Source organism: Eschscholzia californica, unplaced genomic scaffold, assembly GCF_041429995.1.
Source record: "Eschscholzia californica isolate CP2 unplaced genomic scaffold, dmEscCali1.0.p SCAF_1, whole genome shotgun sequence".
NCBI classification, from domain to species: domain Eukaryota; kingdom Viridiplantae; phylum Streptophyta; class Magnoliopsida; order Ranunculales; family Papaveraceae; genus Eschscholzia; species Eschscholzia californica.
Genome location: NW_028238198.1, coordinates 19,328,032 through 19,354,798, shown reverse-complemented (window position 1 = coordinate 19,354,798; position 26,767 = coordinate 19,328,032). Strand labels below are relative to the sequence as shown.

At 37.9% G+C, this 26,767-nt stretch overlaps 4 protein-coding genes and 1 long non-coding RNA gene across 7 annotated transcripts; 1 reads left to right on the top strand and 4 right to left on the bottom strand.

Annotated features, from left to right (window-relative positions):
- Positions 1–1,294: 1,294 nt before the first annotated feature.
- LOC147564901 (pyridoxine/pyridoxamine 5'-phosphate oxidase 1, chloroplastic-like) lies at positions 1,295–4,529 on the bottom strand. 2 transcript variants are annotated; one of them, XM_086651093.1, is made up of 5 exons: positions 4,199–4,529; positions 2,682–2,770; positions 2,022–2,075; positions 1,795–1,885; positions 1,295–1,690 (listed from the first exon to the last, which is right to left on the bottom strand). In XM_086651093.1, the coding sequence occupies exons 1-5, from the start codon at positions 4,283–4,285 to the stop codon at positions 1,628–1,630; spliced, it is 384 nt and encodes a 127-aa protein (XP_086507219.1). In that variant the 5' UTR covers positions 4,286–4,529; the 3' UTR covers positions 1,295–1,627. The 2 variants fall into 2 exon arrangements, with proteins under 2 accessions (XP_086507219.1, XP_086507209.1); XM_086651083.1 differs by having other exon boundaries at positions 1,295–1,885; positions 4,199–4,423.
- On the bottom strand, positions 2,152–2,453 carry LOC147564902 (uncharacterized). Its single transcript, XR_015228414.1, has 2 exons — positions 2,368–2,453; positions 2,152–2,285 (listed from the first exon to the last, which is right to left on the bottom strand). It is a non-coding gene; the product is annotated as an uncharacterized LOC147564902 (long non-coding RNA).
- A 1,174-nt stretch (positions 4,530–5,703) lies between the features above and the next one.
- On the bottom strand, positions 5,704–12,507 carry LOC147564900 (pyridoxin (pyrodoxamine) 5'-phosphate oxidase). Of its 2 annotated transcripts, none has more exons than XR_015228408.1 (14): positions 12,304–12,456; positions 12,021–12,224; positions 11,879–11,917; positions 10,392–10,559; positions 10,197–10,302; positions 8,972–9,138; positions 8,640–8,882; positions 7,836–8,250; positions 7,496–7,747; positions 7,263–7,353; positions 6,633–6,737; positions 6,477–6,547; positions 6,163–6,258; positions 5,704–6,018 (listed from the first exon to the last, which is right to left on the bottom strand). XR_015228408.1 is itself a non-coding variant. In XM_086651056.1 (14 exons), the coding sequence occupies exons 1-14, from the start codon at positions 12,445–12,447 to the stop codon at positions 5,952–5,954; spliced, it is 1,641 nt and encodes a 546-aa protein (XP_086507182.1). In that variant the 5' UTR covers positions 12,448–12,507; the 3' UTR covers positions 5,704–5,951. The 2 variants fall into 2 exon arrangements, 1 of the variants encoding a protein (XP_086507182.1); XM_086651056.1 differs by having other exon boundaries at positions 7,496–7,546; positions 8,162–8,250; positions 12,304–12,507.
- Positions 12,508–13,810: 1,303 nt separating this feature from the next.
- Positions 13,811–18,421, top strand: LOC147564899 (eukaryotic translation initiation factor 3 subunit C-like). Its single transcript, XM_086651045.1, has 4 exons — positions 13,811–13,882; positions 14,205–14,260; positions 14,362–16,173; positions 17,242–18,421. Exons 2-4 carry the CDS (start codon positions 14,240–14,242, stop codon positions 18,223–18,225), a joined length of 2,817 nt encoding a protein of 938 aa, XP_086507171.1. The 5' UTR covers positions 13,811–13,882; positions 14,205–14,239; the 3' UTR covers positions 18,226–18,421.
- A 687-nt stretch (positions 18,422–19,108) lies between these two features.
- On the bottom strand, positions 19,109–26,397 carry LOC147564898 (kinesin-like protein KIN-14R). Its single transcript, XM_086651029.1, has 19 exons — positions 25,605–26,397; positions 24,514–24,812; positions 24,227–24,398; positions 24,069–24,139; positions 23,796–23,979; positions 23,503–23,612; positions 23,309–23,408; positions 23,146–23,232; positions 22,883–23,059; positions 22,523–22,796; positions 22,266–22,427; positions 21,629–21,844; positions 21,498–21,535; positions 20,906–21,069; positions 20,533–20,784; positions 20,373–20,438; positions 20,186–20,260; positions 20,005–20,076; positions 19,109–19,870 (listed from the first exon to the last, which is right to left on the bottom strand). The coding sequence occupies exons 1-19, from the start codon at positions 25,852–25,854 to the stop codon at positions 19,346–19,348; spliced, it is 3,294 nt and encodes a 1,097-aa protein (XP_086507155.1). The 5' UTR covers positions 25,855–26,397; the 3' UTR covers positions 19,109–19,345.
- Positions 26,398–26,767: the final 370 nt, after the last annotated feature.

Here is a 26,767-nt window from a genome sequence, read left to right as displayed (position 1 = left end):
CTTGAAATTAATTGAGAGCACCCACTTGCTAGTAGTCAAGACTCTTTTGTCTTCTAGCTAGTACATTGGTGGGGTCCACCTCTAGATAGGAGATGACATTCAAAGTCATTTCTTCTTCAATCTATTATCCCACATATTTGAACTAGTGAAACTAGATAGTCTTTATAATGAATTGCTTGACAACTCATTGTAAAGAACTTAGTGGAGTAGAGAAGGTTCCCACATGCGCTCACACACAAGCCCGTGAACCTGTGCGTTCGGGTGCTCGGGAGCTTGGGACTTAAAGTGAAATGACTCTTTTGCGACGAAGAGCAGTTTCACTTTGAAATTTGGTTACTGAGTTAGAATTCTACAATCTCCATATTATCTTCTTCACTGCAGTCGGAGACAGTAAGTTCTGGTAAATCCTTGGGAAGTGATCGAAAAAGACAATTTGCAACGAGGTTGCTCCGAAATCACTTTCAAGGCAGTGGTCTCCATACCATGACACAGCCACACAATGAACGAAGTTTTATCTATTATGTTATTTCATTGATCTAGCCTATTTTTCCAACAAAATAAGATAGTCTACATCTTCACTATTTTTATTAAATTGTTTCGAATTTGATGAAAACAAACTTAGCTTAACATCAGATCTAGCCAAGCCACACGTCATGCTCGAAAAAGAACAAGAAAAAAAAACACGTTTTCAAGCTCAAAAATCCCACAGTATGATGGGGCAAAACCCTAAAGTAATCATACATAATATAAGACTATTCTAGTCACCGGGAATACAAATTCCATATCTTTATGCATTGTCATTAGTTTTAAGTATTTTGAAAAAAATAATTTTAAATCGGATCATCACATATTTAAAGAATTACTTACTCTAAAATCCTATTTTCATAAACTAACCTAAAAACGGTTGTAAATCAATTCCTTATATGTGGGAAATGAACACTCCGTGCTAACCACAGGAATGCACAATACTTTTGTTATGATGTGATTTTAGGAAAGCATATGTCCTTAATCATCTGACTTCACTTGAAAAAGAAAAACAGTACACTTGACAAAAGATTGAGTTATGGCTTTTAAAGTCATGCAGTTGGAATTGATTTATTAAGATGAAAATTTAGCATACTTATAGAGAGAAGCACTACCTAGATTAACATCATTCTACTATTCTAGTAAGAAAGTGGATGTATATATATTTTTTTCTTTTTGAAATAGTTTAGTGGTTTCGAAGAAGACCTAAACAAACACGACCTACCATCACGCACTGCTCTCACCAGCAGAGAGACATACATGTTACCACTTGTTCAAAGCCGAAAGAAATACATTAACCAACCATGAAAGAGACAAATTTAGTTAAAATAGCAACAACCAAAACCCAATTCCACCAACAAATTTATAGTTGTGTTACCACTAGTATTTCCCATGTACAGAACAGAGAGATGAAACTGACAAGGATAATGATTTAAGAGCGAGAAATCGCAGGTAGAAAGCGATAAAGTTTATTACAAAGAAGATGCTAGTCATGGTGCCAATCGATCAATTCCCCATACCTGCCTTCCATCGACTTGGCTAGGTCTATCACCACTAATCATTCCCACATTTTTCTCACTCCATGGACTTTACCATTTCTCTACTAGTACTCCACCTCGTAGATAATTAGCAAAACCATACTTAATAACCATATACTGAAAGAGTCCTGATGAAGGTGAACAGATTACGGAGTCATGTTGTCAAGATCTTAATCATCAATATAGATGACCCTAAATAGAGCATTCTGTTACACGAGTTGAAACAGATTACCTGACGATTAAGTCCATCCCAATAGAAAAGAAGTGAAGCACGAGGATTTTCTAATAACTCACGTCCCTTCCGACTTCCATCATTAGTGTACCTTAAAAATGAGCATTGACAATGACAAAAAATCTCCACCGGAATCAAACAGAACAAAGTAAATACACATATGACAAATGTAACTCAATAAAATTCTTGACCTAGTTGATTTAGAATGTTCGGAAAATAGTACTAACCGTAATACAAAGCCGTCCTTATCGACCCCTTTTAGCAAGACTATTCGGGATGAACTATGGAAATGACAACATCAAATACATCAAGCACATGTTAGTTGAATAAAAAAAAATATACAGATTACATCGGCACTTGGAACAAGTGAATCATTAGCATAAACCCTAATTTTCATCGTATTACCAAGTCTGCTTCAGAAAAAGAAACCTCTGTGGCTCTGTCACAATTCAACTCTCTCTAGAACCACATTTTTCGGGAAGGTTCAATATCTGGAAGACGGAAATATATCATTTATCAAACAAGACCTCTTCCCCACATCTCATTTCTAGTTCTCTAAAACTTTCGACTTACATGACCCATTGCTTCCCACTGGTCTTGACTGTTGTTTGTCCTCTATGATACTAAAAGGTACACATGCTGATCTCGCCGTTCCTTCTATCTATATGTTACTCTTTCAAACATTAAACTAAACCTTGTTATACTAATAAGTAATAATATTTGAAATAGTTCAAAATTTGTTCAAATTGCGTGGAAAACTAAGTTTCGAGCTTCTGGATCTGTTGGGGGTTCTGAGTTTTCATTCATAATCAAAGGCTTAACAAAATAGGAAATATAAAAGCAGCATACATTAAAGGATTTATAAGCAAAATAGAGAAGAAGCATACGGTTTCCCATCTCTGTTGGAAGTTGACAAGGCCATTGCATTTGGTTCATGTAACCCTGCAGCCAATGCATCATCAAACAATTTCCGGAACTGCAAGAGAGTTACAAAGAACTTAGACTAACTAGATTATGCTACTAAAGATATTCTAAATTTGCTCAGCCCTGGGCCTGACCCAAAGCAAGCAATTTTAATATCCAGCTTAGTTAGTCGACCGCTATAGTTGATTCGGGTCTAGTCTGCTACCTAGGCGCCGATTTAAACGGTCCTCAAAAAGGACAAGTGGCTCGGCTGCTAGTCGACAGGCCGATTTTTTAAAGCTTAGCACTAAAGAAGTGTATACAAAATCTTCATGGTACTCTCTACTTAAATTTAGGAAAAGATGAAAAAAAGAACATGTAGAAATTTCCTCAAGACATAAATTGAAATAAATAGAAAGTTCTTACATTAACATTCAAAAAGAACTACATTGGGTCATGGAATTCTTGCTTCAAATATGTTCTAGAATTTAATGAAACTAAGCTCCCAACACAACTGATTGCTTGGATAGCATGAGACAAGTAACTTAGCTTAGTAAGAGTTTTCTGCTTCTGGTCATATAAAACTAAATCCGTCTTACCTTTCTGTAATAGCATGAGACCGTTATTGAAACACTTAATCGGCTTCAGGAAATAACTAAATGAACCGTCATTGTCTGTTTGAATGGAGAACAGTTTAGTCCAAGACCCACGGCCGCCATGCTCATTCTCCTTCATTACCCATACTTGAGTTTGAACTTTACTTTTGTTATTATCAAATATGCAAAGATGGTCTCTCAGAACACCCATACTAAGTGATAATGAGGGTTTTTCGTTCAATTCCTTAGGTAACGGGACATCCTTAACACTCTCATGAACCATATCAAATGAAAGTATAACATCATAGGAGCATCTCTTCCCTACGACAGCAGCACGAGTTCCTATCCAATGAAGAGCTCCATTAAGAAACACACCAAAACCGTAGTTGAAGACTTTATAAGAAATGTTTTCAATGGTATTCCATGTTTCCGAGCCTAAAGTGTGGACCATAACTACACTAAAAAAATTATCTCCGTCCATTACACTATAAATAATCAAAAACTTGTAATCATGAATCTTGCAATCATAACCCAACCCACACGACACAGCGGTAATAGAAAGTTTTTTCACGTCACCGCATGGTGATACTGGTAATGTTTTATATTCATTAGTAGATGGGTTCCAGATGTGAAACCTATCATCACTACTGGAAGTATAGGAAACTAAACCATTACAATAACCAACAATGGTAATTTTGGTGGATTCACTAACAGAGATGAATGGGTGATCCATCAAATCTAGAGATTTATTAGATGCCAATGAATAACAATCGATGAGGTATGATCTTTCTATCATAAAGTCACTCAGGATGATACTAGATTTGTCATGTTTAATAGCATGATTAAGGTAAAGTTCAGTGAAATTAGGGTTTGATAACATAGAGCACCACGTTTTGGATACTGACCTGAATCGATGAATAGATTTGACTGGTAAATTTAAAAGTATTTCGGTGATGAGATCGTCGGGGAGGAGGCTCATCGGCACTGAACATCGTTGTCTTTTCATCACCGTATTCCTCATACTAGAGAGAGAGAGAGAGAGAGATGTTTACAGGTTGATGATGCTTATGGGAAGAATGACACAATCAACCTGAAAACATATATATAATAATAAAGTACAAAAGACGGAAGGGGAGTCGGTTTAGCCCTCATATCTCATGGGAGGAGGAGAGTCGGTTTACTAACGGACCAGGGGAATCCAACGAAATAATGGCCAATGGGAAGCAAACTTGCCACGAAATTGGCAACTTCACTTGTGTTAGCCAGATTTAGTGGCAAGCATCCTTACTTGCCATATTTTCGTGGAAATCACACAAACGAGTGGTAAATTGGAAGTTAGGTTGCAACAAAATTAGATAATTTGGCTTTTTTTTTTTTTTTTTGTTTTGTTGAAACTGTCGTTGGAACTTGTTGTACGGTAGATCATAATTTAGATCTTTCATCTTCTCATAATGATTTGATTATGGAATGGGAGGATGTGAACTCTATGGATTGAGCTTGACCGAAAAAAAATATAGGATTCATAAGTAAGAATAGCGTATTCTCTCAATTGTAAGGAGCTCAATTAGGTTAGGAATTTCAGCTCTATGAAAACATTGCAAAGAATATATATATATATATATATATATATATATAAAAGTAAGATAAGAAATATTAAAAGTAAGATAGGAAATATTAAAAGTTATGAAAGTTCTGTTTTACTTCGAAAAACTTATGGAAAACTACAACAAATTTGTCTATAATTTCGTGGGACGACTCTAGAAAAAGTAATAAATTTTCGTAGGATTTTCATGAAATTCTAGTAATCGTCACTTTCACTACGAATTTTGCTCATGAAATCTTATTTGATTCTTCCTAAAAAAACGAAAAATACAAAAAAGAAAATTAGAATTTTACCTCATCAATATCATTAATTTCTATTATAAAATCACTTGGAAAAACTTCTTTAAGTGGAGATGGAGGGATTTGTTTTCCTCATCCATCTACGGTTTTAAAGTGACAGAAGTTGTAGTTTACTTGTAGTAGAAGAAGAAAAAAAATGTCAGTTATTTTTTATTTAACACTTGCAGGTGGATAGAAACCATCAACTCGAAGTTAAGTTTCAAGTGTGTGAATTGCACATGTGGAATAGGCAAAAATACCCTTCTTTACGGAAGACCATCTTCTTCTTTTTTCACCATTAATCACCTTCAACAACAACTACAACGGCAACCATTCCACCATCACCGATAACCACCCCCATCATCTTTTTCTTTTTAAAATAGGGTAGTGGTTTGGGAGAAGACATAAACAAACAAGACTTACCATCACGCCCTGTTCTCACCAGTAGAGAGACATACATGTCACCAAAAAATCAAAGCCGAAGAAATACATTAACCAAAACTAGAAGACAAATAAATCTCAGACTTGATTTTATTCCAAAAATTTAATTAAGGTTTTCAGAACAAATGTATACAACATAACATTATTAAGGTCATTAAAATGGCAACAACAAACCCAATTCCACCAACATTTACAGATTCACAACAAATTTATAGTTGGGCTACCACTAGCATTTCCCATACATAGAACAGAGAGATGAAACTGACAAGGATAATGATTTAAGAGCGAGAAATCGCAGGTAGAAAGCGATAAAGTTTATTACAAAGAAGATGCTAGTCATGGTGCCAATCGATCAATTCCCCACACTTGCCTTCCATCGATCTCTTTAAGAGAATATTGCAACCTGTTGAATCAACGAAGGAATCCGATATGAATCCAAAATTATAGGCACTCACATGGAAGTTTATGCTCATTAAGTAAAAGATTTGAGAGAGACGGTGTTTAAAAATATATGAGAGAGAGAGAGAGAGAGAGAGAGCTGACACACCGATCATGTAAGCGAGACGGTTGTCCTTGCCAAAACTCGAGTACCTCTGGTTTAAGCCTGTATCCTCCCCAGTTATTGGGTTTAGGGATCAAGCTTCTGCATACTCAAAGAAAACAAATTCAGTTTCTCTATTTGGTGAATTCATCACAAATAAATCAGTAGGACATATTCGAAGAAACCATTCAAAAATACATATATGCTTTAACTCCATACTAACACATTAGGAGGAAAAAAGTTGAGGATCTCGCAAGTTAATCGAAGATTCAGTATCCTGCAAACTCAAACTAAGTGAAAAGAAACCATTCATAACTAACCCATCAGAAAATTTAGTTTCCAAGTCTGCATATTCTTCATAAAGCACTTCCCTTCCAGGTACAATACTACTCTGTCAAAGAAGAAAGAAAATACTGAGCACATACCACATTAAAGTTCTGACAGGTAAAAAGGATCTGATACAGGAAATCACAGACCTGTTTGCTAACTATGGCGCCGATCTGACTTCCACGAGGTCGACTATGGTAGTATTTCTCTGATTCTTCCTCAGGAACCTTCTCTACAGGTCCTTCCACTCTTACCTGCAAATCATTGATTGATGTCTAATATGTTACAATAGAAAACTTTGGCCCTACATCTTCGTCCAGAAATTTAAAATCATATGGTTAGATATATATTCGTCTTGGAAAGGTCTATCCCCAGTCCCCACTAATCATTCCCACATTTTTCTCACCCCATGGCCTTTACCATTTCTCCACTAGTACCCCACCTCACGAATAATTAGCAAAACCATCTTAAATCATCCATATACTGAAAGAGTCCCGATGAAGATGAACCAACCCCACCACCCATAATTATCCCATATATCTCCACAAATTCCTCTTTTCCTAAAATATCTCATAACACATTCACCAAAATAAAAGCTGGCACGTGTGATTCGTGTGAAACAATCATTTGGCATTATACTCCTAAAAAGATTATAATAATAATAACATATGGAGCACTCAAATCACGTAGTCATGTTGTCAAGAACTCAAGATCGTCTTAACCATCAATATAGATGACCCTAAATAGAACATTTTGTTACAAGAGTCTAAACAAATTACCTGACGATTAAGTCCATCCCAATAGAAAAGAAGTGAAGCACGAGGATTTTCTAATAACTCACGTCCCTTCCGACTTTCATAATTAGTGTACCTAAAAAATGAGCATTGAAGATGAGAAGTAAAATTCTCGACCAGTATCAAACACAAAAAAGGTATAAACACATATCACATATGTAACTCAAAAAAAAGTGTTGACCTAGTACGATTTAGAATGTTCGGAAAATAGTACTAACCATACAAAGCCGTCCTTATCGACCCCTTTTAGCAAAACCATTCGGGATGATCTATGGAAATGACAACATCAAATACATCAACCACAGGTTAGTTGAATAAAACACAATATACAGACGAAATCGGCACTTGGAACAAGTGAAACATTAGCATAAACTAATTCTCATCGTATTACTAAGTCTGCTTCAGAAAAAGAAACCTCGGTCACAATTCAACTCCCTCCAGAACCACATTTTTCAAGGAAGGTTCAATATCTGGAACACGAAAACATATCATTCATCAAACAAGACCTCTTTCACACATCACCTTCTCATTTCTAGCTCTGTAAAACTTTGGACTTACATGACCCATTCCTCCCACTGGTCTTGACTGTTGTGTTTCCTCTATGATACTAAAAGGTACACATTCTGATCTCGTCGTTCCTACTACCTATATGTTACTCTTTCAAACATTAAACTAAACCTTGTTATACTAATAAGTAATAATATTGAGATAGTTCCAAATTTGTTCTACTTTCATGGAAAACTAAGTTTCGAGCTTCTGGATCTATCGGGGGTTCTGAGTTTTCATCCAAAATCGAAGGCTTAAAATATAATAGTATAAAAGCAGCATACATTATTAATTTGTGATTAGAAGATTTATAAGCAAAAAAAAGAGAAGAAGCGTACGGTTTCCCATCTTTGTTGGAAGTTGACAAGGCCATTGCATTTGGTTCATGTAACCCTGCTGCCAATGCATCATCAAACCATTTCCGGAACTGCAACAGTTATGAAAACCTTTGTTTAACTAGATTATGCTGCTGAACGTAGATATTCTAAATTTGCTCAGGCCTGGGTCTGACCCAAAGCAAGCAAAGCCTCGCCTTGGGCAACAAAATTCGGGGCCATCTTCCATTATTAATTTCTTATTATTGTCATGTAAAACTTTTTATAGATTCGCAGTACTTGCCTCATGTTAGAATTAGAAGGCATGTCTCAGGGTCCAAATAGAGACACATTTTATTCAGATCGCTTCGAGCCACAAAAAAGTCAGGACCGCCCCAATTAGTTACCACCCAGAGTTGACTAATCAGGTTTGTCACGTACCCCCATGCTTCCGCAGTAACTAATGATAATCATACGCTATGTATAAGGGGTTGTCTCATACCTGATCTATAGGGTCAGCCTCAAGTTGATGCTCCAAAAACTCCGGAGAAATATAATTTTCTCGTAGAGCTGATATATCGACTTGTGGAGGCTTTCCAATCCGAACACACATGGAGATGCCAGGATATGGTGGGAGATGAAGCTTAAACTTTTCCGCAATAGATGGCGGAACAAACCTACCCCCAAGGAAATGATGCGGACCAGTAAAGTTCTTCGCACATAGCTTTGGAGCAGTTAATGAGACCTGAAATAATTCTTCATTGATTTATATTCAAAAGATTTGAAATGTTCGGTGACTGAAATATGAAAAGATTGAAGGTTTCAGAGACGAACCAGCATATCAGGTTTAATCCCTTCCCCACCAACATCCCCTTCTTCGACGTCCCACCCAGATGGAATGTCTACAGATACAATGACTGGTGATCTCTGACGAGTCTGATCTTGGCTACACAAACAAACCAGCCTCCTGATGAGATCATCAAATGGTGGTCTCGGTGCTCCTGGAAAATTGAGAAAAGGTTTAAGATATTGAGTAAGTAGATGTTACACTTACATGCATCTATACATATCGATTACAGAATACTTCTCACTCACAAAATAATGACATCCCATAATTTCTCATGCTGCAGTAATAACTCAATGTAAGATCTGCACCTAAAACGAAGGTGTATAATTGTTATGGGACATTGTTGTATTTTGCTAAGTGTCTGAGACACAGATTAGATGACTTCTCTTATTGATTCTTAGAAAATCAATAATTGATCCTAAATGGCCAAGTTTGTGATGTAGAAGAGAAGAGTAGAAGACATATATCTGTTTAATTGCAAATAATTATTTTGAATTGTAATTTGTAAGATTCAAGGTAAGCAGATAATAATGCTCTGCTACGCTTTCTAATTCAAGTAAATGTGTATCTTCCAAGTTAGTAAACTCAGTAGTACCACACTTTTTAATAGATGCAAGCATGGTTCTTTTGGATTGGTTCCCATGATTTTGCAGGACAACATGGAAGCTTAGATTAGAGCAGTTGAAAGAGCTCCTAAGAACTAAGGTTTTCAAAAGACGAAGCTCAACTTGCGTGAGTTGCGTCAAGGAACAGAAGAGGGAAAAGTGATAAGCAACTCATCTCTGAACAGGAAGAGTGGTATGATTTTAAGTTTGATTTTCGCTCGTTCTTCACTTCTTGGCTTGGCCTTATTCACAAGGTCTTTTTTACTAATCTCCAACATGTCCGAAGAAAATACAGACCATATAGAACTGATTGACTAATTAGGGCTTTCATGGTTGAGCAACTTTGTTAAACTGGTTGCCAACAACCCATGGTTGGAGTAGTAAGAGGTTTAGTCTTCCACCCTAGAAGTAAAGGGTTCGAGGCACGCTGACAATTAAAAAAAAATAACTTTGTCTAGAAATTTGCTCCTATGCAAATACATGCACATATATATACATATATATATATGTATATATATATATATATATATATATATATATATATATATATATATATATATATATAATGGTACAAGGGGAAAGAGTTACCTAGGAAATGAATTATTACCGTGAAATGAGAACCCAAACATTGAATCTACTAGGATATCAAAGTCATTAGATAGGTCCAGAGGCAGATCTTCTACTGACAGGAAAGGCACTGACAGTGATTCGAGCTAGAATATTAAGACATTTAGAGAATCTGTCAGGGAAAATCAAGATATGGTGTTTGCCTAATAGATGAATTTCAGTATCGGCACAATACCTGAGTAACCAAACCACTATAAAGAGTCTTAGGGGTACGTTTAGGGTAACAAATAACTGGTTTGTACCCAAAGTGATGTAGATGACGAGCAGCTACGAGACCATCACCACCATTGTTCCCAGGACCACATAATGCAAGAACTCGGTTGTACTCACTTGGTTTGTATACCTAGCACAGTAGAGAAAATAACAAAAGTTGTAAACAAGCTCGAGTATGTTATATAAAAATGTGATTTGATACATTAAATGGAAATTTGTAGCCATTCTGTGGAAATATGCAAAGAATTGACACAACACAGCCTCTTAATCAGTCACCTAAAACATAGCCTCTTAATCAGTCACCTAAAACATAGCCTCTCCAAATGACATTATGGCATTACGCTCTCTGGTAAAATATGGGAACGGTAACTGTTTCAAAGACAATACAGAAACCATAAATGTGTGTTCAGCAGCGGAATGATAATCTTGGAACCCACAATTATTGCAATTTTCAGATAGATAAGCAAAAATATACAGACCCAAGCAACGCTTGTTCCACAGCATAACAGCAACCAGGTATACCACTATTATTTTAAGTTTAAGCTGATAATGACCGGGATCAAGATAGTGTTGTCATGTAAAAGCTCTAGTACTCTGATGTAGTAAATGTTCTTAATTAAACAATAAATCTCTGATGACAAGCCCCAATCAATAAGTTTGGAAAAAGCTCTATTGAGTCTACTCCTCATCTTTATCTCTACTAGTTACTTCTGGTTGACTCGACATATCTAGTAACCTACCACAACTGATAATTCTGTCAATAGATTTGCTTGTCCAATATAAATAACAAAAAGAATGTTTGTAGATGCTAAGTAAAGTAAAACAGTCTATCTTTGGTTTCAGTATACAACAAATCCACCAAGGTATTTCATGACGTGGAAACACAATAGTTGATAAACTGTGCAGCTAAAATCCTATGTCCGTCCTTAAAACTCTACTTGTTCTTGTTTTTGCATATCAAAATATTCAAACACCCCTCACCAAGAACACTCATCGAGCTCCCCATAGATGTGAAAACAGTTTCAAAACTCTTATATCAAAAGAGAAGCAACTCACTCAATAGTACGAAGCGGAATATACATACTTTCTTAGTTACCCATGTCACTTGATATGAAAATAAAAGAAGAAAGTTGTAATGAAACAATCTCACACAGTTATTACAGAACTTACCCGCATAAAGAAATACCAATCTAAGTCACTCACTTTTATTTTTCTAAATACTAGTCATGTGGTGAAACGGATTTACGGAACGAGATATTCTTTCAACTTGTATCCAAACCAGCTCAAACTTTCGACGATTTTCGCAAATATCATAATCTAACTCATTTTAGTTACATGTGCCTCATAGATTCAAGTACAAAAGGTGTGCTAAACTACAACTATCTTGCAACTAGAAAAAGACAATATCATCATCTATATAAAAATCAAAGATAGTGAGAAACTATATACCTCAGCAATTGATGTAGCAACACTTAGCCCAGCCAATTCCTTCAAATTAAAAACAAGACAGAAAATCAATCAATTGTGACAAAATTGGGTAGGAAATGTGTTTAGTGATAAAATAAGGGAAAAAAATGCAAACTTGACTAACCATTAACTGATCGACGCTAAACCCTAGAGACCCCATGAGTATCTCATCAATCTCAGCAGCTTCTTTCTGAGTGAGATAAGATACTTGGTCTGAATTTTGTAAATTCTCTAGAGTTGAGAAGACTTTATCACCCATTCTTTTAGAGTCACTGGTTCTTGAACAGATCCTGCGGGCTAATGAACGGTAATTCCAGCTGAAAAAACCCTAGAAATTTGTTGGGAGTAATGAGTTGTATGGGTTAGAAGTATGCACAGAGAGAGAGAGAGAGAGAGAGAGGGTTTACCGTGGGGAGATGGAGATGGCTGTGGAGTGAAGAAAGAGATAATGGAGTTGGGAAATGAGGAGAGATTTTGATGGTGGTGTTGTTAAGAAGGAGATTGGTGAGGAAACATGACATTGCTCTTCTCTGGCTCCTCCAAACTATCATCTCTTTTATTTGGTTGTCATGTCATAAACTCTATTGCCTAATAAAGAATAATGTGGGTGTAGTTAGTGCGTTAGTCGTGGCAAATGAGTCGTGTCAAACCCGAAAATAGACTGGCGCAACCCGGTTAGGAGACGAGTCAGATTGACATGGTCGTGTCGTGGCCCGGCTTGCGTCTGTGGGCGTGTGGTGGGTTTGGAAATTTAGGTTTCCAAACTCGTTATCCACTCGTTCAAACGGGGGACACGACTTACCACAATTTTTGCACAACACAAAATCGACTTGTGTAACAGTGACCTTTGCACAACGCGAGTAACGTGCAAGTCGTAGCGACCCGAAAAACAATGAGAGTGTAGTTAGTGGTTGTCACGTTATAAACGAGATTGCGTAATAAAGAATAATGGCAATGTAACTAGTGGTGACAAACGAGTCGTGTCCATTCCGAAGCAATCCAATGAAGCCTGTTTAGAAGACGAGACAACACACTGTCGTGTTGTGACCTATTACGAATATGTCAACCCATTGGTCCCTAAACCTCTTATTCACGACAAGTCAGCGCTTTGCGGCAGTTTATTCATGATAGAGGACCAACCTGCGTACTACGATAAACTTTCCACGGCCCCAACCATGTCTAATATGATATGAAGTTTAAGACTATTTTCACATTAAAAAATTTATTTTGAAATTTATTTTGAGTATATTTTGTGCTTCTGGACTTATGTGAATTTGTAAAATCGATTTGTGTTGAACTAAAATCAATTTCTTCATATGTGTTTCATCATGTTTCATCTTGTTTGATCGTGTTTCATCTTGTTTCATCATGTTTTATCATGTTTCATCATGTGTTCATCTTGTTTTATCATGTTTCATCTTGTTTCATCCAAAAAATTTTGTCCTAATTTTTATCACGAGAATCTGATATTTTGCCCTAAAAGGTTTCCTTAATTTTTTACCTAAAATGTTGCTCTAATTTTGCCTCAAATTTGACCCTCAATTTGGGCCCAAAATGTTGCCTTAAATTTGGTCCCAAAATGTTGCCCGACCCTAAAAGATTTAGTAGTTTGGGTTGTACGGGACCGATACCCGAGTACCCGAAGAATAAATCCCGTCGCGGGCGGACTTTGGGCAAGTGACTTTTAGATTTTGCCCGACCCGGAAAACCAATCGGACATGATGATTTTGGGCCCGGACTGCCCGAGCCCGATGATATATATCCGCGGGTAAGCCCGACCGGACCGATTTTCAGCCCTAGTCAGACCCAGTCACAGGCAAACCCACGGGCCAGACTTGTGGCAACGGGCCGGGGTGCCCCACCCTGCCCATTTGACGCCACTATAAAAAGTGTAAATCCACACTCTCACAAACCCTAGCTTGGTGCTTGATTGTTATTTGGCTCACAACCTGCCGATCTTTAAACAAATCGTAGAATTCCTTCAAGGTTTGTTTTTTCTCAGATTTTCTGTATGTTAATTTTGATATCTAACAGTTAATTTGACAAACACAGAGATTATTTTCTTCATAAAAATTTGCATGTTAAAATTCATGTGGAAATTATAGGGGTTTCTGGGTTAGTCGATTATTTGATTAGATAGGAAGCTTTCATTCATTGGAGATTCTTGTAAACCCTAGTTTGAGTGGTTTTTAATTCAACTGTGGAAAAAAGGGAATTTCCCCCTCCCTATTCCCGATTCACCTGTAATCTGAATATTTTGAGTGAAATTAGGGTTTCTTTCTCTGATTTCTCAAATTTTGTTTTGCAGAGAGTTAGTTTCCCCAACTTCGTTAACAAAGCAAGATGTCGCGTTTCTTTGCTCGGGTAGGTTTTACATTTACTTCTACTCCTAACTCTACTTGCCTAAATACCGATATGTAGGCGAAAATGAGATTTTTTTAAAAAATGTAACTTTTTTTTAACAGGGCAATAGTACCGATGAGGAAGATACAGATAATGAATTCGAAGAAGAGGAAGAAGATGTCATTGGTGGAGAAACCGGTGGGCCTGTAGGTGGTGGTGGTGCTCACAAATACATGTCGGGAAATGCAGATGATAGTGATGAAGATGAGGGTCAGAGGCGTGTTGTCCGATCTGCCAAAGACAAGCGATTTGAAGAACTATCCGCCACTGTTGACCAGATGAACAATGCCAAGAAGATTAATGACTGGGTCAGTCTTCAAGAGAGTTTTGATAAGCTCAACAAGCAACTTGAGAAGGTTATTCGAGTCACTGAATCTGAAAAGGCTCCTACTCTTTACATTAGAGCTCTTGTGATGTTGGAAGACTTCTTGAGTGAGGCCATGGCAAATAAGGAAGCCAAGAAAAAGATGAGTACTAGCAATGCTAAGGCCTTGAATACCATGAAACAGAAACTCAAGAAGAACAATAAGCAATATGAGGATTTGATCAATAAGTTCAGGGAGAATCCTGTGAGTGAAGATGAGGGGAAACCGGATGAAGAGGAGGAAGAGACGGATTCGGGTTCAGAAGTTGATCCATCTGAGATATTGCCAGAGTCGGATGATTCGGAAGATTCGGAAGGTGATGGGGATGACGTACCTGAAGGCGGTGATGGATGGGAGAAGAAGAAGAGCAAGAAAGACAAGTTAATGGACAAGCAATTCATGAAGGATCCAAGCGAGATCACTTGGGAATCTGTTGACAAAAAGCTCAAGGAGATAGTAGCTGCTAGGGGTCGAAAGGGAACTGGAAGGGTTGAGCAGGTTGAACAACTTAGTTTCTTGCTGAAGGTCGCGAAAACCCCTGCTCAGAAGCTCGAGATCCTTTTTAGTGTCGTTTCTGCTCAATTTGATGTGAACCCAAGTCTCAGTGGGCACATGCCTATCAATGTGTGGAAGAAGTGTGTGAAAAACATGCTTGTTGTACTTGACATCCTTCAGCAGTTTCCGAACATAGTTGTGGATGATACTGCGGAACCCGAAGAGAAAGAAAGTCAGAAAGGTGCAGATTTCAAGGGTACTATACGGGTATGGGGGAACTTGGTGGCATTCCTTGAGAGGATAGATGTAGAGTTCTTCAAGAGTTTGCAGTGTATTGATCCCCACACTCGTGAGTATGTAGAGAGGCTTAGAGATGAGCCCTTGTTCTCTGTTATTGCTCAAAATGTTCAAGAGTATCTAGAAAGGATTGGGGATGTCAAGGCAGCTTCAAAAGTTGCCTTGCGGCGGGTTGAACTTGTTTACTACAAGCCTCAAGAAGTTTATGATGCAATGAAGAAACTATCGGAGCAGACGGAGGGAGGAGAAAATGCTGCAGTTGAGGGACATGAGGAAGCCCAAGTGGTGGAGGAGAGTAGAGGCCCACCAGCTTTTGTTGTTACTCCTGAACTTGTTCCTAGACGACCCACTTTCCCTGATAACTGTAGAACATTGATGGATGAATTGGTTGGTCTTATTTACAAGCACGGGGACGAGCGGACCAAAGCTCGTGCAATGTTATGTGATATATATCACCATGCTATAATGGATGAGTTCTCAAACTCACGAGATTTGTTGCTAATGAGTCACTTGCAGGACGGAATTCAGAACATGGATATTTCTACCCAGATTCTATTTAACAGGGCTATGGCCCAACTCGGTCTATGCGCATTTAGAGTTGGGCTTGTCACGGAGGCACATGGTTGCCTTTCTGAACTTTATGCTGGCGGAAGGGTGAGAGAGTTACTTGCACAAGGAGTTTCACAAAACCGTTACCACGAGAAGACTCCAGAGCAGGTATTCATCTGTTCATTCTTTTCTGAACGAAATAATTTTTTTTTGGAAACTTAATGAAATATTTTTTCACTTGTAAGAAAACTTATGCCTTTGGAATTAAGAGATATGGTATAGTGCTCTAGCTCTACAATAATTACTATTAGCTAAGATCTTTATGAGATATATCATTTTATCATAATTTACTGTATTTCAAGTTGGGACATAAATTACATACTGTCAGCAGTTCTCGATTGAACCGGAGAAGGTAAGAACATAGTTACCAGATACTATCCCTCCCCTCGTGTACTGCTTACCCGATTCCCCGTACACTTCTACCCTTTTTGGGTAGGTTCTCTGTCCAATACCCCAAATTTAGCGTACCAAATTTTTTAGTCTTAATTAACCCGAAGTTTTTGTAAGAATCTATAAACTCGACTAGTTGGTAGTTAACTACAACAATTTTGTAGTTAAGTTGTTAGATTTTATGTTTTAGGGAGATAGGATGCATCTATCATAAATGAATCACAAAGAGTTGCCTAGGAAAATAGTCCAAAACGTACTGCAGTCGTACTAGCTGATCAAAGAAGTAAAACCCTAGCGTATCCGATACTCACAAGGTAGCGTACCGTGTATCGGTACCCGTACCACGTAGCAGGGTGATCCGTGTATTAGGTAACATTGGGTAAGAAAAAATTGTTAATTTGGTGAATTTTCTCATGGATCATATGTCACTCCAGCGAATTTCTGGGTCAAGTCATGAGCACCACCTGCTGCTAAATTTACTGATATGTTGTGTATATGTGGGGCATGGAAATGCTAAGTTTGTGCGCATTTATTTTGCGAACCACTCGGACCAGTTTTAACTGGCACTAACTAGTGAAACTTTCCGTTTCTTCACACTATGCAATATCTGAAATTTGAAGCTAATGTTATGTTGATACTGTACTATACTACGAAGCTTACACGGAGAATTCACTATGATAAGAAAGTTTTACTATCTCTGTAGTTCACCAGGAAACCGTAACTAAATATTCATAAACATAGGTTCTTTGGTATCCTGGTTATTGAGTTCTGTTTGCATCTTATCAGGAAAAGCTGGAAAGGAGAAGGCAAATGCCATATCACATGCACATCAGTCTGGAGCTTCTGGAAGCTGTGCATCTGATATGTGCCATGCTCCTGGAAGTACCAAACATGGCGGCCAGCACACATGATCCTAAACACAGAGTAATAAGCAGGACCTTCCGAAGGTTACTTGAAGTAAGCGAAAGGCAGACTTTCACAGGACCACCTGAAAATGTCCGTGATCATATTGTAGCTGCCACCAGAGCTCTTACCAAGGGTGACTTCCAGAAAGCCTTTGACGTAATCAAGTCCCTTGACACATGGAGGCTGATAAAGAACCGAGAAAATGTTCTTGAGATGCTCAAGACGAAGATCAAAGAAGAAGCTCTGAAGACATACTTATTGACCTACTCCTCATCTTACGACTCCCTGAGCTTGAACGAGCTTACTAAAATGTTTGACCTATCCGAAGCTCATGCCCACAGCATTGTTAGCAAGATGATGATCATGGAAGAACTCCATGCAAGCTGGGACCAACCTACTCGTTGCATTATTTTCCATAATGTAGGTCAAACAAGGTTGCAGGGTCTTGCTTTCCAGTTGGCAGAGAAGCTGGCAATACTTGCCGATAGCAACGAAAAGGCATTTGAGGCTAGAACAGGCGGAAGTCTAGATGGTGTTCCCTCAAGACGTAATAGAGATGGTCAAGATTATGCAGGGGCAGCTACAAAGTGGCAGGATAATCCTCAGGGAAGACAAGGTGGTGGCTACGGAGGAGGAAGGTTGGGATATGGTGGTGGAAGGGCCGCTGGTGGTGGTGGTGGATATTTTAAGGATAGAACAGGGCAAACTCGTGGTGGGAGCTATCAGCAGAGTGGACGCTACCATGACGCTGCTCACGGAGGAGGTGCCGGGAGGAGTTACCAGTCAGGTTTGACAGGCAGGGGATCACAACAAGATGGTTCCGGTAGAATGGTAAGTCTGAACAGAGCTAGAACTCCCTACTGAGATTAGTAGGTAAGTTTAGAGAGAGAGAGAGAGATGAAACGGGTAAAGCTCTGGGTGTTCTATTGCATGAGATGTTTTAATCAACTTAGTTGGTTTTAAGTTGTGGTTGAACTTTAAAAAAGAGATCTGTAAAAGATTAAATTTTGTTTGTCAACTGTTTTTAATTAATACTCTACCTAACAATTTGAACTCCAAATATTATTAGGTTTGATGTCTCCTTTCATTTTCCTCCTTTACTTGATGATTGGTAGGTAGGATTAGTGTCTCTTCCCCTCTATCTCTCTCCCCCCAAAAGAAACCAAACCTCTCTTTCTTCTCTCTCACACTAAACAGATAACTTTCTTTGGCCAAATTTCATGACTCATTCACTAGTTATATTATCTTGTTAGTTTGTGTTAAATATTGTCAAGTTCTCAAAAATGCAATTTGAAGATGTTCATTTGGGCTTCCCATGAAACTTGTTACATTTAATGATATGAAAAATATAACATTCATCAGTTGAACTGATCAACCAAACCAAACGAAACCAACGGAAATCAGACTCCAACAAACCAAATGAAGACTTGGTTGAGTAAATTTGGTAACGGACGCCCAACCCACCCAACCCTGGTTCCAAAATATCTCGTTTAAGGGGGAATTCTGTTACGTCGGGAATGTGATTCCTCATGCATTCATATGCACTAAACGTTACTATAGCATGTGATTTTTACTAACCCTTCCACTCTCGCGTTCCAAGCATGGCCTAAGTGATAAGGTTACACAACTTAATGTTATAGCCCTAAAGAAGTCCTCAGAACGTTTCACAGTAAAATTTTGTAGGCATATACTTTCTAAGATACATCCCCCATTAATAGACTGTATGGTTCAGTGAGACAAGCAAGAATGACACATCACTCAAGATTATATTATCTGCATTCTTGAAAGAATAAGCCTTCTTCTTAGTTCTTACAGATACAAATGGAATAAATTATCGAAAAATATATCAGATGGAAACAAATGTTTCCTCAAGTGAAACTTTGAATGTAGTTGCAGAATTCAATACACCCATTCTGAATATTAACAATGGGGAAGGAAGAGGAAGAAGAAAGAATAGCAAAACAAACCTCTGTTTGTTTACCATCTATCTTGACCATCCTCTTGTTTTATCTCTTTCTTTGATCGACACAACCAAATCTTTGTTAACTCTGCCATGAGAAGAGAGTCGATGAGAATTAACTACAGATTTCGTCGTTCTTGTTAGTCTTGCAAATGCCTTTGATGTCTCAACTTGTCTGGGTTTTTCAACTTCTATTGGATACTGTTGCCTAGCTTTCTTCAATTCAGTCGGCATTATCTTCTTCTCGATTAAAGTCGATGGGCCGTAAGTCCCATAACCATTGTCCGTATCACTTCTAATTTCCCGTTTCCGTCTTACTTCCCTAAGAGGATCCGCCCCTCTCAGCAGACTAGACTCCTGAGTTCTCGTCCGGTTGACAGAGTTCACGCTTCGTAGGATTTGAGGATCATTCTCACTGACATATTCCTCACTTACCCGGGCTTTTCTTTCACTTGGAGTAGCTCGGATCGTCTCATCAAAATGAGATTTTTGTAATGTCGACTCTAACTGTTGATCTCGATCTCTGAGTTTGATTTCAAGCTCCTTAATCTGTCATATCAAGTATAGGTTTTAAGTTAGTACAGCTATGGACATACCTCTAAAATTGTCTCAATCTCTCTGGAACCTGTCATACAAATTTTTTAATTTTTGAAAACGATTCGAGCAGAATTGTTTAAACAAACCTTCTGATGAAGAATAAATGATGACTCCAAGTTCTGTTCTTGGTCTTTCAGCCTGTTTTCGAGTTCCTTGACCTGTTTAACACAGATAAGAAAACGTCCGGATATGAAAACCCCTATACTTAAAACCATAAACCCTCAAACGGGTTATTAAAAACACCTCGAGCCCTCAGTTCCAACAAACCTTATGTTGAAGGATAATCACGGTATCTGAATGTTGTTCTGTTCTCTCTTTCAGCTTGCTTTCAAACTCTTTAACCTGCATACAAAATTTTCAAAAGAAATCATTCTTGGGTTCTAGAACACCATGATGGGCTTTTCTCAGTCCATCCACATTGCAAGTAATTTCAAAGGAAGAAGTTGCAAAAAACCTTCTGTTGAAGTGTCAAAGACTCCAAGTGTTCTTGCTCTTTCAGTTTTTGTTCAAGCTCCTTGACCTGAACAAGATAGAAAAAAAATAAAAATGGATCAAACTATTGTTTCTCGTATAATGAGAAAGGAAGAATAAGCTTTAAGTAAAATAAGACTAACTTTTTGTTGAAGAGAAATGCAAGTCTCTTCCTTTCCCTTCAATTTCTCAGTTACTTGACCAATTTGCTTCTCCCACTGGTTATTCACCTCCATTTTTGAATCAAGCTGTCCTTCAAGTTCTTTTACCTTTTCTTGTTGGTTTTTGAACATCTGATCTTTCGATCTTGCTTTCGCTTCTAAGTTCTGTATGTTCTCTTCTAGCTTACGTAGAGACTCATCTTTCGACCTTAATTCTTGTCTTGATTTATCAAGCTTCATGATTTACACACAAGAGAAAAATAACACTTTAGCAATAAAGATGAAATCTTTATGATACAAAGAAACTTAAGACTGAAGGTGCTTCTAAATCGCTTTTATTCAGTGGTAATCTTACCAGGGTTTTCAACTTTTGAAGCTCACCCGTATCGATTTGCTTCTTTGCAGGACCCAACTCAACCCCTCGTACTCTTGTTGCAAAGTTTAATGAACTTAGTGTCTCGCCCAAGTCATTCTCTGACGGACTGATTTGCACAAACATCAATGTCTTCGAGTCACCCCCTGAAATGTAAGCCTTAAAAGTTAAGTGCTGAAACATAAGAGAGAAACTAAACACGCACACACGCACACACACACACACACGCACACGCACGCACGCACGCACGCACGCACGCACACACACACACACACACACACGCACACACGCACACACGCACACACACACACACACACGCACACACACACACAAACACACAAACACACACCACGCACACACACGCACACACACGCACACACACGCACACACACACACACACACACGCGCACGCACACACACACGCACGCACACACACACACATATTATATATACGAAACCCCATTCCCATGTTTTGGTCCGTTTCCCTTATGAATCAAGCTCTCATTGGTGAAGCAATTGAGAACTCGAACCAATAAAAGACTTCGATTTCCGCTCTTATTCAACTTGGACATACCTAATGAATCTTGAAGTAGATGTGTCAGCTTCGAGTTCCTGTAAAGGACCCGAGAAATAATAAGTTTAAAAGGGCCCATGAAATAATATGTATACAAAGGTAGTACAGGGTCAGGTAGATGAGCAATATACCTGTATGGGATGTGGCTGCTTTTGTTTGCGAGAGCGGATATTACGTCCCCAAGAGCTGAGAGTGATCGGTTGATGTTTTGAGCTTCTTTTAGTCGTTCCCCTTGCACATCAGTCTTTGCAAGTCTCTCACTTCCCGCCAAATCCACAAGCCAAAGTTTGCTTTTCGTGCTCTCCCCATTCATTAGGTTTTTTGCTTTTACCGTTACGCAGAGCATGCTGAACCAAAGATGAAAATGAATATCAATAAAAAATTATAGGCATATATATATATAACATGTCTGGTACGGGTATGGGTATCTGATACTCGTACACGGTGTCAAATACTGCTACTTGAAAAGAATTCAAACAGGGCAACATTGTTATGATTTATGAGTATTTATTTGCGAATATTATAGGCATTAAGTTCTTTAGATGAACAGTCTTCAAATTATGTACCAGTGCTAGTAACTGAGAGCGCTATCTTATGCACCTAACATGATTTTATGTGCAGGTAAACACAAGGGTAAACTCAAATTATACCCTTTTAATTGATTGCTCGTATCCTACAAGACTCCAAACATAAGATACGAGCATTCCTACACTATATGGGGGAAAAAATAAAAGGAGTATCCATGAAAGAAAAATTGGAGCCACATACCAGTGAGATCTGCTACTATGTTCATTCACATTATTCGATCCAACAACTCTAGCATTGCTTCCAGCTTGCATTACATCCCATACCTCCTTTATGCTCTCGACTTTTGCTTCAACAATTCCCGGAACGTGATGATCTCCTTCGGAAGCTTGCTTTATCTCCAACCTAAGACACAAAAACGATTCTTTATTATGACCATAGTGACTAATCAAGAAAGTTTTTTAGGACATCTCTTTAGTATTTAGAGCGTTTGAACTTACTTTTTTGTTGTTGGGGAGGTAGCAAGCAAGTCTCTAATCTGCTCATTATAAACTTCAAGCACGCTTACAGATATACTGTAAGTAAAAGTTTCACTCCTTTCTTTTGCAATATTAAACAATTCCTCGAGAGTCCTATAATTGACTCCTCTATTATTCGCAGGCCCCTCCATTGTAAACGTCTTTCCGGTCCCTGTTTGCCCATATGCAAATATACAAACATTGTACCCATCCAAGACTGAAACCACCATCGGTGAAGCATCCACAAAGACATCAACTGTCATGGCAAAAGAAATCCAAGTTAGTGTTTTTACCCAAAATTCAAAGGCAAAGTAATAATGTTTCCCATTCGTCCCTTAATACCTTGACCGTCTTTTGGCGTATAAACTCGGTCGAACTTGAAGGTCTTCCTGGTAGAGCCACCAGTGAGTACTCCAAGATCTCCATCCTTGGCTGCATCGAAGTCAACAACCATTGAATGCCCGGCTGAGCTCTCCCCCTTGCTTAATGGCCGGCACCTACAAAAAACTCTGATATTTCCTGCAATATAACAACTACGTAAACATTTTGAGATTATTCGGGTACATGATTGGGTAATAATAGTTGAGTTATTTAAACCAACATGCCTTTCGACTCCTGAACTTGGTTAAAAAGTTTCTTTCTCTTTGCCTGCTCTTCGGCGTACTTCCCTTTAAGATCCTCACATTGTGCCACTACAGAAAAGAAACAGACCCATTATATGTATAGATTTCAACAACTCTCTCTAAATTGTGTTTAAGTCAAACTTACCCAGAGCTTGAACAGCGAATACCATTTTATTCAGTTCAGGAACTGAATCAGCACAATCGTGAGCTTCACGTGAAAGCTGCAAGTGTTCTCGTTTCATTGTCTGCAGAAGGACCCTTAGTGAGCAAAGAAAAATGGTTTTCCCATCTGTTATCTACACAAGTAATTGGCTATCGTCTGTTTTTGTTGAAGTTTACCTTGATTTTTCCTTCCAAGTCATTAATAGCTGCAACCCAGAACTTCTTATCGTGCTCATATGTGCAAGAAACATCTTTCAACTTTGCTGCTTGCTTTTCCATGGTTTGATCTGCAGAATAACAATAAATTTATCGAAATATAGTCAAGATGAGTGTATCAATGGTAATGTAAGAATAATGCTAAAATGGTTAGTTTGTACTTTGTACTGGACATCTCTCTCTCTATCTCATCCTACTTGGGAAACATCAAACATTTCATACATGCTACAGAATCAAATCATTTATCATCTTACCGAGACTGTTGACTCGGAAGATCTTATCGTCCAGATCCATCCGGACCTTCTCCAACTGTTCATTTGCAGCAGTCAGAGACATCCAAGCCTCATGACATTCATTGGTCTTAAGTTTGCACTGGGTACTCAACTCATGTATCTTCTTTTCATACTTATCCGTGGATTTAAGTCGAACAAGGTTTCCCTGGAAAGACATCAAAAGAGAACCAGATAAGCACCAAAGTACATAAACATTAGATTTATTATAATTTGATCCTTAAATTCATTTCTAACCTGAGCTGCGGGCACTTCTATCTGAGTAGCACAGTTGTTGCAGGTGAGGTAATCCGGTCTCATCAAAGGAGCTAAATTAACGTAAATAAATGCGGCTGGTTTTAGTTCGAAATGATCGATTCAGTATACTTAGATAAGACATTTCGATAAGAAAATACCTGATAACTTGGATGCTTTCCTTATGCAGATACCGCTAACTAATGGGTTTCCAAGAACCCCTTCGAAACTTAATACAATTGCTTCATTATCCGCCACCGAGACCCTGGCATCAAGCAGCTGCAGAGGTTTATTGGCTCCCACTATAGAATAGATATCCAACTCAGATAGAACCTGTCATCATCGATAGTCATTAAAAGGATCAAACAAATAGAGAACAAATCAAATACTAACACCAATAGAAAAAGTTTACAAACTTTTAAAGCTATTTATGAAAGGATTAACTCACTTTCTCTCCCTGCAAAAGAACATTGAACACCCTCATTCCTTTGGGTCCGCTAGTGTATATAATTTCTGCAAAGTGTAGATCGACAAAATAATCGCCAGCGGGAAGACTTTCAAACTTGTAGCAGAAATTCCCGCTTCTCGCTGACTGATAAATCGAAGAAAAATCACCACAACTACTCATAGGTTCAGCTGTTCTTAATGGTTGACCTCCTTGGAAGAAGCTATCAGCTTCGATTTTCATACTAGAGTTTCCTTCACTTAATCTCCCACCCCCAGCATTTACAAACATGACAAAATCCTCTAATACAAGAAAATTTTTAAAGATGTTATGTCAGGAAACTAAGAAGATTGTCAATGAACATAACACGAATACCAATATATACATGCTAACTATTAGGCCGAGATAAAAACATGAGTAAGAACATATATTTCGGTTTCTTTTTCTTTCCTCTTACTTGTTGGGCCAAAATTTACATGACCGCAACACAAACTAAATGGCCAAAATCCACTATGCACAGACGAATTCGTTCAAGCACGATTGAAAAGAACAAATAATAAGGCCGAAGAAATTCGTAAAAAACAGGGTTGGGTCTTGAAACCATTTAGGCTATATTTCTCTAGCGGTTGTATTATTCTAATCTAAGTAGATCATACTCAACATAGAGCTTCCTAACCCCATAATTTTTTTTATCGGTTATGTTCTAAAAGTGTCATAGCTTATGAGCCATCCATCTTCTATGGTAAATTTTAAACCAAAGTTGATGGGTGTAGAACAGTAGAAGTTTCCCAACCATATGGTTTATAATTGAAGACGATATTGTATCGAGACGAAATCATCCTAATGTTCTTCAACCATCTCCATATGAGGTCCATTGAAATGGGTATCATAAAAAAGTCTAATTTCTAAATAAAGGCATCTCTCAGTCTTATTGAATCCAAAGTATATTGAGAAAACTGAAAACCCTAATTCTAGAAACCCCGAACATGATTCCTAAACCTTCCTAGTAAACAGATCCTACTTTCAATTACACACTATAGTGATCAAAACAAGTTGAAAATGAAAGACATAAATTAAAATCAAGAACTACTAACCATTGCTGCAATTGATCTGGGATGTTCCTTCCACAACTAATCTTGAACCCGAACAACACAAGATAGAATCTAATGAACCTGCATCTTCATCAATTTTCATCAAATCTTTGTTGCATATTCTTGGAGATCTGTATTGATTAAGAAATGACGATTCTTCTTCCCAATCATAAACCCTAGATAAACAAGAATCTGCATTTAGGGGTTCTAAGCTTTTCTTAAAAGCAATATCCGTTCCATCAATCTTCTCCATTGAATTAAAATGTTTGGGTAACCGAAAAAATCAACGATCTTGAAAGTTCAGTGAAGATTGAGCTATTCTCCGGTGAGATTTACAGTAATTGAGATCTTTGGGTAACCCTAAAAACTCAAAAATCTTGAAAATTTGAGATCTTTGTGATTTCTTGTAGGCTGATTTTCTTAGTTTGGTAAGTTTTAGAATGATTGGTGATGATGACAGGGAAGCTGAGATTTTTGGTTTTGTTTGGAATTTGAAATTTTTGACCGTTTGAAAAAACTACCGTTACTTGCGAAGTGGGGTTGATTTCTCAGTTTATCTTCTCAACGGTCGGAAAACAAACCCCTTTTTCGGGTGATATACTTAACTTGGGTGTAGTGCAGTTAAACAATATTCGTCCAGCTCACGATGTCAAAGTTAAAGTTACTTGGCAAGGGGATGGCTCTCGTAAGGGATAAGTTGTACGCGGGTCGCTCTAGTAAGTGATAAGTTGTAAGCGGATCGCTCTACTACGTGGTACACATATCGATACACTACTGTGTGAGTATTGGGTAGATTAAGGGTGTACGTCTTTATTAGGTCATTTTATATTGCAGTAAGTTTTAACCTATATTCCTAAATAATTTGTATATCTCATGATGTATTTATAATATATGTAACTACGCCCCGAGCCCCCCACATCTTATCTCCACAAAATTTACAATCTCACAAGTTATTAAAAAAATATGTAATTAAGTATCCAACTAGTAGAGTTCATAAATTTACATGTTAAAAGATCAGGTTAAATCCATTTGGCTCCTAATTTATAATCAATTGATTTTCCTTATTCCTAAAACTAGGACAAAGGTTATGTAATGGTGGCATTGTAAATTAGATATATGGGTGTGTAATAAGGAAATCTGGTAGTTACAGATCTTTAGGAGTCCTC

What these genes read in the sequence shown, in the direction of transcription:
- LOC147564901 (XM_086651083.1), bottom strand. Translation starts at nt 4,285, where the DNA reads ATGTTCAGTGCCGATGAGCCTCCTCCCCGACGATCTCATCACCGAAAT. An exon ending in AAATCTATTCATCGATTCAG is followed by an intron (nt 2,771 to 4,198) that starts GTCAGTATCCAA and finishes ACTCTCTTGCAG; the next exon opens with TTCCGGAAATTGTTTGATGA. An exon ending in TCCAACAGAGATGGGAAACC is followed by an intron (nt 2,076 to 2,681) that starts GTATGCTTCTTC and finishes TCATTTCCATAG; the next exon opens with TTCATCCCGAATAGTCTTGC.
- LOC147564900 (XM_086651056.1), bottom strand. Translation starts at nt 12,447, where the DNA reads ATGATAGTTTGGAGGAGCCAGAGAAGAGCAATGTCATGTTTCCTCACC. An exon ending in AGGCTGACCCTATAGATCAG is followed by an intron (nt 8,251 to 8,639) that starts GTATGAGACAAC and finishes TAACTGTTGCAG; the next exon opens with TTCCGGAAATGGTTTGATGA. An exon ending in TCCAACAAAGATGGGAAACC is followed by an intron (nt 7,547 to 8,161) that starts GTACGCTTCTTC and finishes TCATTTCCATAG; the next exon opens with ATCATCCCGAATGGTTTTGC.
- LOC147564899 (XM_086651045.1), top strand. Translation starts at nt 14,240, where the DNA reads ATGTCGCGTTTCTTTGCTCGG. An exon ending in TGTCGCGTTTCTTTGCTCGG is followed by an intron (nt 14,261 to 14,361) that starts GTAGGTTTTACA and finishes TTTTTTTAACAG; the next exon opens with GGCAATAGTACCGATGAGGA. An exon ending in ACGAGAAGACTCCAGAGCAG is followed by an intron (nt 16,174 to 17,241) that starts GTATTCATCTGT and finishes GCATCTTATCAG; the next exon opens with GAAAAGCTGGAAAGGAGAAG.
- LOC147564898 (XM_086651029.1), bottom strand. Translation starts at nt 25,854, where the DNA reads ATGGAGAAGATTGATGGAACGGATATTGCTTTTAAGAAAAGCTTAGAA. An exon ending in CCAAGTTCAGGAGTCGAAAG is followed by an intron (nt 23,060 to 23,145) that starts GCATGTTGGTTT and finishes GTTATATTGCAG; the next exon opens with GAAATATCAGAGTTTTTTGT. An exon ending in TGATTATCCTTCAACATAAG is followed by an intron (nt 20,077 to 20,185) that starts GTTTGTTGGAAC and finishes TGTGTTAAACAG; the next exon opens with GTCAAGGAACTCGAAAACAG.